Source organism: Vulpes vulpes, chromosome 11 (genome assembly GCF_048418805.1).
Source record: "Vulpes vulpes isolate BD-2025 chromosome 11, VulVul3, whole genome shotgun sequence".
NCBI lineage: Eukaryota > Metazoa > Chordata > Mammalia > Carnivora > Canidae > Vulpes > Vulpes vulpes.
In genome coordinates this window covers 23392937-23406913 of record NC_132790.1, presented here as the reverse complement: position 1 = coordinate 23406913, position 13977 = coordinate 23392937, and the positions used below count along the sequence as shown (strand labels likewise).

The window sequence follows — 13977 nt, the reverse complement described above, 5'->3', positions numbered from 1 at the left end:
CACTGAGCAAAAGCCCAATGTGGGGCTCAATCCCAGGACTCCAGGATCACGACCTGAACCGAAGGCAGATGCTTAGCCAATTGAGCCACCCAGGCGCCTGTGCATGCTAGTATATTTTATTGTTTTTAAATTTAATTTTTAAATAAATAAATAATTGATAATTAAATCATGATAAATGGAGTCTTTAATCCATCCCCATTACCTATTTCACCCATCCGCTCACCCACCTCCCCTCTGGTAACCATCAGTTTGTTCTCTATAGTTAAGAGTCTGGTTCTTGGTTTGCCTCTCTCTCTTTTCCATTTGCTCATTTGTTTCTTAAATTCCATGTATGAGTGAAATCATATGGTATTTGTCTTTCTCTTACTGACTTACTTCACTTAGCCTTATATTCTCTATCTCCATCTATGTTGTTGCACATGGCAAAATTTCATTTCTTATGACTGAATAGTATTCCATTGTATATATATATACCACCTCTTCTTTATCCATTCATCAATTGATGGACACTTAGGCTGCTTCTGTAGTTCAGCTATTGCAAATAATGCTGCTATAAATAGAGGGTTGCATGTATCCCTTTGTATTAGTGTTTTTGTATTTTTGGGGTAAATATCAAGTATTGTGATTACTGAATCTTAAGGTCGTTCTATTTTTAACTTTTTGAGGAACTTCCACACTATTTTCCACAGTGGCTGCACCAGTTTGCATTCCCATCAGCATTCCTTTTCCTCCACATCCCCACCAACATTTGTTTCTTGTGTTTCTGATTTTAGCCATTCTGGCAGGTGTGAGGTGATATCTCATTGTAGTTTTAATTTGAATTTCCCCTCTGGTGAGTGATGTTGAGCATCTTTTCACGTGTCTTTTTTGGCCATCTGTATGACTTCTTTGGAGAAATATCTGTTCATGCCTTTTGCCCATTTTTTAACTGGATTATTTGGGGTTTTTTGGGTGTTGAATTGTTTCACTTCTTTATATATTTTGGACACTAACCCTTTACCAGATTTGTCACTTACAAGTATCTTCTCCCATTCAGTAGGTTGTTTTTTGGTTTTATTGATAATTTCCTTTGCTGTGCAAAAAGCTTTTTATTTTGATGTAGCTCCAAGTTTAATTTTGCTTTTATTTTCCTTGCTGATGTTACAGAAATTGCTGCCTGGGCTCTCTTCAAGAATTTTTGTAGTTTCAGGTCTTTCATATAGGTCTTTTTCCATTTGAGTTTATTTTTGTGTATGTATAAAAAGGGGTGCAGTTTCATTCTTTTGCATTCTATTGTCCAGTTTTCCCAACACCATTAGTGGAAGACTTTTTTTGCCCCCACTGGATATGCACTCCTCCTTTGTCAAAGGTTAATTGATTATATAATTGTAGATTTATTTATGGGGTTTCTATTCTATTCTATTCTATTCTATTCTATTCTATTCTATTTATCTATGCATCTATTTTTACACCAGTATCATACTATTTTAATTAAACTACTGCTTTATAATATAACTTGAGGTCTGGAATTGTCATACCTCTAGTTTTTTCTTTTTCAAGATTACTTTGGCTATTTGAGGTCTTTTATGGCTCCATAACAAAATTTAGGATTGTTTGTTCTAGCTCTGTAAAAAACGCTCTTGGTATCTTGATAGGGATTGCATTAAATGTGTAGATTGTTTTGGGTAGTTTAGGCATTTGAACAATATTTATTTTTCTAACCCATGAGCATGGATTGTCTTTTCATTTCTTTGTACAATCTTAAATTTCTTTCATCATTATTTTATAGTTTTCAGAATACAGGTGTTTCATTTCTATGGTTAAATTTATTCCTAGATACTTTATTGGTTGAGGTGCAATTGTAAACGGGATTGTTTTCTTAATTTCACTTTCTGCTGCTTCATTATTAGTATATAGAAATGCATATTTCTGTACATTGATTTTGTACCCTGCAACTTTACTGAATTCATTTATCAGTTTTAGTAGTTTTTTGGTGGAGTCTTTAGGGTTTTCTATAAAAGAGTATAATTCATCTGCAAATAGTGAGAGATTTACTTCTTCCTTAACAATTTGGACATCTTTTATTTATGTTGTCTAATTACTATGGCTGGGACTGCCAGTACTGTGTTGAATAAAAGTGCTAAGAGTGGACATCTTTGTCTTTTTTCTGATCTTAGGTGAAAAGCTTTCAGTTTTTCAGCATTGAGTATGATATTAGCTGTGGGTTTTTCATATATGGCCTTTATTATATTGAAGTATATTACCTCTAGGCCGACTTTGCAGGGGATTTTCATCATGAATGGATGTTGTACTTGTGACTGTATTTTATTGTTGATAGTATTCTAGTGTGTGAATGTACTGTAATCCATTTACACATTTTATTGCTGAAGGACATTATTTTGTTTCTAGTTTTTCACAATTAGGAACAATGCCATTAAGAATATTCTTATATATATATATATATATTTTTTTTAAATAAACTTATTTTATTTTAAATTTTTATTTATTTATGATAGTCACACACACACACACACACACACACACACACACACAGAGAGAGAGAGAGAGAGAGAGAGGCAGAGACATAGGCAGAGGGAGAAGCAGGCTCCATGCACCGGGAGCCCGACGTGGGATTTGATCCCGGTTCTCCAGGATCGCGCCCTGGGCCAAAGGCAGGCGCTAAACCGCTGCGCCACCCAGGGATCCCTATATATATTTTTTATGTATTGTAATGCCTACATGTCTGAGGAGATCGATGGGGTCAAGGAGTGTACATATCTTCAACTTCACTAGATAATGACAAGTTGTCTTCCAAAATGGATCACCAATCTACAACTTCATTACTAATGTATGAGAATTTCATTGTCATTTGCTGGGAAATTTTGTAATACATATACAAATCTGTTATGTTTACACAATAGATATGTGAAGTTGTACAGTGCACAATCTGAATATCTATATGTGAGAGGCTAAAGGTCAAATCCTTTTTTCTTTAATTATTTTTTTAAGTGACTGTTTAGTCTTTTGCCTATTTTACTGTTAAGTTATCTTTTTCTTTTTTGATTTGTAGTTGTTCTTTATATATTGCACATACTGGTTCCTTCTTGGTTAAATTAATTGCAAGTATCTTCCCCAAATCTGTGGCTTACTTTTAGTTTCCTTTGGTGTCTTTTGAGCAAAGCTATGTCTAGTACATAGCATACTCTTAAACAAATTACAAAAAGTGTCCTCCCCTGATGGCTTTGCAAATATAGTGTGGGTTGAATTTCCAGCTTTATATCCTCTTCCTTCCTCATCCTTTTATCTAACGGCTTCGAGATCCTTTTCCCTCTATCTCATGATAGAGGACATTGTCTCAGTCTACCTTTTCTTCCCAATTCTTGCCATTCTCCTGGACTACAGTACAATGCATTCATGTCAATGGTTTGTATACCATCTTTGTTTAATCATTTGCTTCCTTCAACACTAGTGACATATTGTCCATCCAGTCCAGTCCACAAATACATGATCAGATTCTAGATCATCACCCATAAAGGTATACTAGCTCTGAAGTCTTTTAGTGTCTTTCTTTCTAGACATATGATTTCTTCCCACAATGCTCTACTAGGGCTGAAGAGCCATCATTCTAAAATGCAAATAGGGAGGATCCCTGGGTGGCTCAGAGGTATAGCACGGCCTTCAGCCCAGGGCGTGATCCTGGGGAACCAGGATTGAGTCCCACCCCACGTCGGGCTCCCTGCATGGAGCCTGCTGCTTCTCCCTCTGCCTGAGTCTGTGCCGCCCCCCACCCTCTCTGTCTATCATGAATAAATAAATAAAATCTTAAAAAAAAGGCAAATAGGACCCAGCCACTTTGTGCCTAGAATAAACCACAAACTCCTTATCATGATAGATGAGGCCCTTCATCACCTGGCCTCTGCTTGCCCACCTGGCCCCCATCTGCCCCAGTGCCAGGGAAACTGGGACTGGCAGGGAGTGCCCACTCAGCTGCGTCTACCTATGCCTTTGTGCCTTTGTTCATGCTGCTGCTTTGGCTTGGAACGCCTTTTCTATCTCCTTCCTCTCCAGCAAATACCTTATCTTATCTTTCAAACACAACTCAAATTCACCTTCTCTGTGAAGTGTTCTTAGTAATTGTCCTTCTTCTATATTCCCACAGAGTTTGCATATAAACCTATTGCTGAAAATTCCATGTCTTTATACCTTGGAAACTTTATAGACTGGAGCTTTCTTCAGGGAAGAGACTGATTTTTTTTCTTTCTTTCTTTGCAACCATGAGATTAGCATGATGTAGGTAAAATATATGTTTGATGAATGAATGTATGAATGAATGAAAATCACATGCAGAAAGAAGGGGAGAATATTTAGAAGGTAGAGACAGAAGCTTACTTTGCAGTTGGTTACTGTATAGCTCTGGATTAGTAGCTATTTTCAGAAAACAGATAAAAGACTTGCAAAGATAAATGTAGAGAGTCAAAGCCAATATACAGCAGGGATGACTCACTGGCACATCTACCCACTTGATGGTGAGAGTGATTGTAGGACTTACAAGTCCCAGAGAGTCAGGTGGGAAGCAGAGACTGGGGCTTCTCAGGGGGCGCTGGTAGCTGTGCCCTTTGGAACAGAGTTGCCAGGTGTTGCCGGATTTCCTTGGTCCTGGCTCCATAGATGAAGGGGTTCACCAGACACGGGAGCAGCAGGTAGTAGGCACTGAGCAGGTTGTGCACGTCCTGTGAGGTGGCGCGAGCCACACGGTAGACGATGGATGAGGACATGGTGGAAGAGTAGACGGTGAAGATAACCAGCAGGTGGGAGCCACAGGTGTTCAGGGCCTTGGAACGTGCTCTACCTGATGAAATCCGGAAGGCGGCATGGATGATGCGGGAGTAGGAAGCTCCAAGTAGCAGCATGTCCAGGACTCTGTTGAAGATGCGGACAGTGAGCCCCACAGTCTTGTTCAGGGAGACGTCCCCACAGGAGAGCTTCATGAGGGCCATGTGCTCACAGGCAAAGTGGTGGATTATGTGTGAACGGCAGAAGCGAACCTGGGAGGCCAGCCCCACCACGGGAGCAACGATGCAAGTGCTCCTGGCAGCTGCGGCGCCCAGCAGGCCAGCCAGCAGCTGGGCTGTCACTAGCTTGGGATAGCGGAGAGGGTAGCAGATGGCAACGTAGCGGTCTAGGGCCATGACCAGGAGGATGTTGCAGTCAAAGACAATGAGGAAGTAGATGCAGAACATCTGGAACAGACAGCGAGGCAGGGAGATGCGGTTGAAGTAGGTGGAGAAGCTGAAGATCATGGTGGGAAGCACGGTGGTGGCAACACAGATGTTCACAGCGAGGAGCAGGGCAATGAGCAGGTACATGGGCTGATGCAGGCTCCGCTGGGCCACCACTGTGTGGATGACCAGCGCATTGGCAGAGACGATCACCAGATAGAGGCTGAGGAAGGGCAGCACCAGGAGGGCGCGGGACTCCTGCAGCCCCGGGAAGCCCACCAGCAGGAAGTTGCTATAGGACACATTGGAGCTGCCATTGCTCCATGCTGACATCTTCCCCGGGGAGCTGGATGACTCTGGGAAGACAAGTGTTACAGGAGGCCTGGTTTCTGTACCTTGACCCCACCGGGGCCTGCCCTGCCTTCACCAGGCTTTGGTCTTCATGAATCTATATTCCTGAAGAAAAAAGGAGAATTTAAGGGTCATGATTTAATGAGATACACAGCTTTCAATAAATCTTTACATTTCAAATATAGTCCTCAGGGTAGAATTTTGGATATAAGATTATTGGGTCAAATGATCTGAACACTTTTGAACATGCCGAATAGATTTCTGAGAAAGTTCCATGAGACTTGTTGCAGAGTCACTGATACTAGGATGAAATTACTATGACTTAAGAATATTTTTAGTAATTTCATGATTGAAAAATACTCTCTCATTTTAATTTGCAAGTTCTCATTTGTGATATTTTAGTTCATTATTTTATTTTGCCCATGTATATAAGGGACTAAGTGTTTTCCTTAGGAATTTAATTATTAAAATTATCATCCCTGGGGCACCTAGGTGGCTCAGTGGTTGAGCTTCTGCCTTTGGCTCAAGTTGTGATCCCGGGGTCCTGGGATCGAGTCCCACATCGGGCTCCCCGCAGGGAGCCTGCTTCTCCCTCTGCCTGTGTCTCTCACTCTCTGTGTCTCTCATGAATAAATAAATAACATCTTTAAAAAAATTATTATCCCTTTTTATCTACTGAAACAAAATTTCTAAATATTGTTAGTATTTTTATTTTGCTTCTGATGTTAAACTAAGAGTTTTAAATTTGTAAAATGAAATCTATTGGCCATTCTCTTGGTGAGTTCTTTTCTTGGTTTTAAGCTTACCAAGTCTTTTCTCATTCAAAGATTAAAATAGTTTGTTCCTATGTTTTTTTTTTCCCTCTTTAAAATATGGTCTAATTTTTTCATATTAAATTTTGATCCACATGAAATTCATTTTTGTCACAAAGTGACAATCTAACTTGATATATTTCTTCCCAAGTAGTTAAATTGTTCCTGTTTCATCTTCTCCATTGTTTTGTGTTACTATCATTACCCTGGATTAAGTTCTTATACGTGGTTGGGTTGTTTTATAGGTAGTGATGTTCTGATTGTTCTTGTGCCAATACCATGCTATTTTTTTTAAATAAAAGCTTTATTGAGGTATAATCACATATATAGTTTAGCCATTTAGGTGTAGAATTCAATGGTTTTTTTAAATAAATTCACAGAGTTGTATAACCATTACCACAATCAACATTTTCATCACCCCAAGTAGAAATCCTTGACCCACTGGTAGTCACTCCCTACGTCCCCTAGTCCCCTCAGCCCTAGGCAACCACTTTCTTTGTTGGTGGATTTGATTATTATGGACATTTCCTATAAATGGAATTATGCAGTGTGTCTTTCATGGCTGGCTTCTCTCACATAGAATAATGTTTTCAAGTTTCATCTATGCTGTAGCCATGAGTATGTGGTTTCTTTCTAGTGGCTGAAGAGTACTCCATTGTATGGATATACCATATTTTATTGATCCACTCAGCAGTTGATGGATATTTGGGTTGTTTCCACTTTTTGGCTATTTTGAATAATGCTGCTCTAAACACTCATGTACAAGCTTTTGTGTGAACATATGTTTTCATTTCTAGGAATGGAATTGCTGGGTGTTTATTCTCTGTTTAATCTTTTGAGGAACTGCCAGATTGTTTTCCAAAGCAGCTGCATCATTTTACATTCCAAGCAGCAGTGTATAAAGGTTCCAATTGCTCCATGTCCATGTCAATAATTATTATTATCTGTCTTTTAAAAAATTCCAGCCATCCAAGATGTTTTGATTTGTGTTTTTCTGACAGCTAATGATGTTGTGCATGTTATCATGTGCTTAATGGCCATTTGTATATTTATTTGGAGAAATGTCTATTCAAATCCTCTGCTTGTTTTAAACTGAGTTGTCTTTTATTATTGAGTCGTAAGAGAGTAATGTACTATTTTAATCACTATAGCTTCATCATTTATTTTGATTTTTAATGAAACAGGTTTATAAGTACTTTTGTTTTAAATTATTTTTGTAATTCTCAAGTTTTATTCTTCCATACTTTATTTTTATTTTTTAATATTTATTTATTTTTTTATTCATGAGAGACACAGAGAGATTGGCAGAGGCACAGGCAGAGGGAGAAGCAGGCTTCATGCAGGGAGCCGGACGTGGGACTCGACCTCGGGTCGCCAGGACCACACCCTGGGCTGCAGGTGGCACTAAACTGCTGCGTCACCGGGGCTGCCTTCTTCCAAACTTTAGAATCATTTTGCCAATTCTCAAAAACAATCCTTTTGTGATTTTTAAAAATTGAGATTTCCCTAGTTCTATAAATTATTCTGTGGAAGGTTGATGTCTTGACAACATTCAATCTTTCCATTCAGTATCAAAGTATGGTGTCTGAAAAAAAGTTTTGATTTATATTTCTTAGCAGTTTCTTAGTTTTTTAAAAAATATTTTATTTATTTATTCATGAGAGACACAGAGAGAGAGAGGGAGAGAGAGAGGCCGAGACACAGGCAGAGGGAGAAGCAGGCTCCATGCAAGGAGCCCAACGTAGTGGGGGCTCCAGGACCACACCCTGGGCTGAAGGCGGCGCTAAACCGCTGAGCCACCCAATCTGCCCAGTTTCTTAGTTTTATTAGTATAGGTTCACAGTAGGAGTCACTCTATCCACTCATTCACATTTGTATTCCAGGCACCAGATACAGAACACATAGCAGATACTCAGTATTTGTTGAGTAATTAATAGGTCTCCTTCATTTCTTATTAAGTTCATTGTAGGTGTTTTGCTACTAGTTACCATTGAGAATATGATAATTTTCTATTTTATTTTTGAATTGGCAAAAATTTTATATAGAAAGTTATTGATTTTGTACATTTATCTTATATGTTTTATTATACTTTAAAAATTCTCCTTATTAACTGAAAACTTTTTCTTTTTTTTTTTTTAAAGATTTATTTATTTATTTATGATAGACAGAGAGACAGAGACAGAGACATAGGAGGAGGGAGAAGCAGGCTCCATGCTGGGAGCCCGATATGGGACTCGATCCCGGGACTCCAGGATCGCGCCCTGGGCCAAAGGCAGGCGCCAAACCGCTGAGCCACCCAGGGATCCCCCTGAAAACTTTTTCAATTGATTTTATCGGATATTCAAAGGAGAATTATTCTCTCTTTTTTTTTTAAACTAGATTTTTAAAAAAATCTATTTATTTGACACAGAGAGAGAACACAAGCAGGAAGAGTGTCAAGGAGAGGGAGAAACAGACTCCCTGCCAAGCAGGGAGCCCACTGAGGAGCTTAACCCCGGGACCCCGGGATCATGACCCAAGCCAAAGGGAGACACTTAACTGACTGACCTAAGTGACCCATGTGCCTCTTAAACTAGATTTTTATTTCTGTTTATATCTTATTTCAGGGATGCCTGGGTGGTTCAGTCAGTTGAGTGTCCAACTTTTGCTTTAAACTCAGGTCATGATCTCAGGTTAGTGAGATCAAGCCCTGGGCTGAGCCCCATGTTGGGCTGTATGTTGAGTGTGAAACCTGCTTAAGATTCTCTCTCTCTGGGGATGCCTGGGTGGCTCAGGGGTTGAGCTTCTGCCTTCGGCTCAGGGCGTGATCCCAGGTTCCTGGGATCAAGTCCTGCATCAAGTCCTCCCACAGGGAGCCTGCTTCTCCCTCTGCCTATGTCTCTGCCTCTCTCTCTATGTCTCTCATAAATAAATAAATAAATAAATAAATAAATAAATAAATAAAATCTTTAAAAAAGTTTTTTAAAAAGATTCTTTCTGTCTCCCTTTCCTTTGTCCCTCCCCTCCTGCTCCAACTTGTATTCTCTCTTTAAAAAAAAAAAAAAATATATATCTTATTTCATAAAAAAAGAACTTCAATGACAATGTTAAAGAATAATGATAAGAAAAAGTATACTTATTTGTCCTCAGTTTTGTTAGAACTCTTGTTTCTAATATTAATCAATGTTGCTTTTTCATTTGAGATAGATTTTTTTTTTAACCACACACTCTGCTAGGCACTGGGGGTTCTATGGGTGCATTACCTGGGCTTCAGTGCCCGCACTGCTTCCAATGGGAAGACCCAGAGTGCTACAGGAGTTCAGGGGAGACCTCTAATTCAACCTCTGGGCACAGGAAAGGCTCCTTAGAGCAGAGGACGTCTGATTTGAGTCTAATGATGGAAGCTGAGAATTGGTGAGGGTGAGATCAGAACTCCAAAGTTAGGGTCCTGCTTACTGTTACCACATCTCTAGGGAGACACTGGACTTGGCCAAATTCCCATGGAAGAAAACTGTAAGAAAAGCAAGATGGGAGAGTGGGAAAGAGAGGATTAACAAAGCTCTTGGAGATTTCCCACCACTGATGGAGCTCAGTTCAAAAAGGAGGAATGTAGGTTAGGCTTAAAGAGGATTTCCTTCTGAGAGACCAGGAGCTGGGGAGGAGGGGGCATTGGTGCAGATGGGGTTATGGTGTGATCATCCAGAGAAAAGAGATGGCAGCCAGGGGTGTGAGTCCAAGTTGCCCTCCCTCCTGTGCCTGCCCTGCTTGACCCCCACACCTGCCATTGCTTCCCTAGCCCCACTGACATCCTAAGTGACCCCCTGAGCTGATACTCACTCAAGCACAGTTGGGCAGCAGCGGGCAGTAGTGGAGAGAAGCGGTGAGGCCTCCTTAGTTCACTTAAATGCACACCACGTTCTTCCCTGGGGAGTCTGGCCCTATGATAACTCCTCAATCTCCTAGGACCTTCCTAGGACCGCCAGGTCTCCTGATGCCCAGGCCAGACCCTTCCTACTGATCTGGGCTGCCCAAAGTCTGTGCTCTGGAACCAAAGGGGTATAACTCAACACAAACAGAGGAATTCAGACCTCCTCCCCCAAGCCCAGGCTGCAGCTTACCCTGGGGGAGCTCTGTTATAGCAGGTCAGGGCATGAAGTGCAGGGTGTTGGTCAGCCCAGGGGGCAGGCTGTACATGTCAAGAATGAGGAGTGAAGAGTTCCAAGGAAGTGCAACTTTTATTGAGCATCTGCAATGTGGGGACTTTTGAAGGAATAGGGACATTTATGTGATGTTTAAAAGAGAAAGGGAAGAATGGGAAGCAGGAGAATGAGGTTGTGGGAGGCCTTGTTAAAGTGAGGATGTGATCACCCCACTTCAGAGGTGGGTTACCCAGAGTCAGAGACTTTTGGGGGCTTACTCCAGCTCAGTAGATCTGTGGCAAACTTGCTCTGTCCACCTCACCCCTAACTCACTACTGCTCTGGGCAGATTTTCCCCCACCAGGCCCAGAGCAGTGGGGTCAGGGAAGGCTTTGTGGACGAAGGGACATTTGCACCAGCCAGAGGCAGAGAGAAGGAGGGCCTGAGATGGCTAAGGTGAGGCTTGACAGCAGGGGCAGGAATGGTGATGATGGTGGGCATGGTTGAATCCAAAGCCGTGGGTGTGGGGGTGAAGGCAGGAACCAGTCAAGACTCTGGTTTGGAGTCCAGGAGTCTCCCTTCCATGTAAGGGCATCTAGCTTGGGCTTGCTCTAGCCCTGGTGGGTTGAGGTGGTGGGTGGGCTGTCAGGGTTGGAGGGTCTCAGAGGCATCAATCAGTGTTAGGAGTTAGTTGAACAGTTAGATAGTCAGGGCCAGGGCCCCAACAAGGAAATATGGAGTCAGGACAGCTAAAATAAAACAGCACTGACATCCTGTTCTGCAGCTTAGACAGGACGGCACTAACATTTAGCTGTGCAGCCTTTGCAGAAATGACTTCCGTAAAACATCCTAAAATAAGACAGTTAACCACAAAGCATTTGTCACCATCACAGGCAAGGGGCAGTTAAGACATAAGTTTCCAGATGTCAGCAAAAAAATGCCATCAGCACAGAGACATTAACCTAATAGGTAGACACACACATGACCAAAGCCCAGATTGGAATGACTCAGCACACCCTGATTGCTTAAGACAGTTCCGCGAAAGAGCTCATGAAAACCCCTAAACTTAGAAACTGAGGACAACCCTCTCGGGTTCCCCTCCCTCTCCAGGAGTTTTATTAAAAATTTCTTTTTTCTTAAGATTTTATTTATTTATTTATTTATTTATTTATTTATTTATTTGGCACATCTGGGCTCACACATACACGCACACACAGAGGATAAGCAGGGGGAGCAGCAGAGAGGGAGAAACAGGCTTCCCGCTGAGCAGGGAACCCAATGTGGGGCTCAATCCCATGACCCTTGGATCATGATCTGAGCCTAAGGCAGACCCTTAACCGACTGAGCCACCCAGGCGTCCCCTCTGGGAGTTTTATACTATTGCTCAATAACCTCTTTGGTGCCCACCACCCTTTGTCCGGTCTACCTCTTCATTCTTCAAAGTGATGTGACCAAGAGCCATGGGCACTAAGGGGACAGAGATCCTGTAACATCAGGAGCCACCAAACCCTGCTCACACCCCAGGGCCAAGCATGAGGTTTGTGTAGAGAAGAGATGTTCTCATACTAGACTGGGCATACCTCAGGTGCACCCCCCTCCTCATTCGGGCTGTCCCGTCCCCTACTCCCTGGATCCCCTGGGGCAGCCCTGGCAACAGGGTCCCCAGCAGGTGTCCTTCTCGCTAGGCTCCCTCCAGTTTGTGCCCCTCTCTCAGGGTGGGACCCGGGCTTGAAGGCAGAAGCCCAGGACAATGGTGGCTCTTGCTGGACACAGCACTGGGTCAGCTCTCACTGTGGCCAGCTCAGACCTCCGAGAACTGCTTGCTGGCTGTTTTTAAGTCTATATGTTTTCTTTTCTTTTCTTTTTTTAAAAGTCTGTATGGTTTCTAGGGCTGCCATACAAACTACCACAAACTGGGTGCCTTAAGACAACACAAATTTATTCTCCCATAGTTCTGGAGCTAGAAGCCTGAAATCGAGGTATTGGCGGGGCTGTGTTTTCTCCGAAGGCTCTGGGGGAGAACCCTTCCTCATCTCTTCCAGCTCCTGGTGGTGCTAGGTGCTCCTTGGCTTATGCTGCAAAACTCCAATCTCTGCCTCCTTCATGTGGCCTTCTCTTCCATCTCTTGCCTTTTTTTTTAAAAAAGATTTTATTTATTTATTCATGAGAGACAGAGAAGGGGCGTGGGGGAGACACAAGCAGAGAAAAAAGTAGGCTCCATGTAGGGAGCCTGATGTGGGACTTGATCCAGTGACTCCAGGATCAGGCCCTGAGCTGAAGGAAGGCGCTAAACCGTTAAGCCACCTTCCAGGCATCCCCCTTCTGTCTCTTATAAGGACATTTGTTACTGAATTTAGGGCCAACCTGGGTAATCTAGGAAGATCTCCTATGAAGATTCTTTGATTAGCATCTGCAGGGACACCTGGCTGGCTCAGCGGTTGAGCGTCTGCCCTCGGCCCAGGGTGTGATCCCGGAGTCCTGGGATCGAGTCCCATATTGGGCTTCCTGCATGGAGCCTGCTTCTCCCTCTGCCTCTATCTCTGCCTATCTCTTTCTCTGTGTCTCTCATGAATAAATAAATAAAAATCTTAAAAAAATAATTAGCATCTGCAAAGACCCTTTTCCCAAATAAAGTCACATTCACAACTTCCAGGGGTTAGGGCTTAGACATACCTTTTGGGGGGGGGGCACCATTCAACCCACACCCTCTATACCTATGGTTCAATAGAATGAGAGGGGAACAGTAAGGGTGGCTTTGACCACCTGCTGCAGGAAGACCTCTCTGACTGCTCTTGTCCTAGCTGATCTGAGTTGCTACACTGTGAGGAGTCTTTGGGTTCAGGATTTGGGTAGCATCCCACTGTGGGGGGCACTCCGGGCAGCCCAACTGCCCTGGGACCTCCCTGACAACTTCCCACTCCTCCCCAGACTTGGGGGCAGCCCATGTGTCCACTGTCTCCCCTCCCTTCACCCCTTTGGCTCTCATGACCTGTGCTGTGCTAAACTCTCCTTAGATTTCTCTCCCAGTCAGGGTGGTCAGGATTCCCTATTTCAAAATGTGCTTTCTGATGAGATCCAAAGCACACAGTGATGAGGAAAAGCCTGATGATGGTGCCAGTTGGCTCCTCGAGGATGGGTAGTGGATATCCTGGCACATGGAGTAGATGGGGAGAATTTTTGGGTGCAGGAGTCTCACTGAAGTCCTTGAGATTGGTCTCTGGCCATGATCCACTCTGGGCAGGGCTCCTTGGAATGCCTAACCTGTCCTCTCTTTCTTCCCCACCGCATCCACTGGTGCCAGGTGGGAGGCAGTGTGGAGAAGCAAGTTGAGAGGTTTGAGGTCTGACCTAGGCTCTGGTGTAGATGCCCTTGGGCCTCTGTTTTTCCTTCCATAGCAGGAGGACTGGGTCTTTCCTTCCTAGATCATTTCTGATGTTTCTAAGAAACTTCATGTGATTATAGTTTAGGAAGCTCCTTTTTAAAAAGGAGGTATTTAAAA

At 42.7% G+C, this 13977-nt stretch overlaps 1 protein-coding gene across 1 annotated transcript; it reads right to left on the bottom strand.

The window, feature by feature from the left end:
• Positions 1–4541: 4541 nt before the first annotated feature.
• On the bottom strand, positions 4542–5531 carry LOC112928741 (olfactory receptor 52K1-like). Its single transcript, XM_026010620.2, has one exon. The coding sequence runs from the start codon at positions 5529–5531 to the stop codon at positions 4542–4544; it is 990 nt and encodes a 329-aa protein (XP_025866405.2).
• Positions 5532–13977: the final 8446 nt, after the last annotated feature.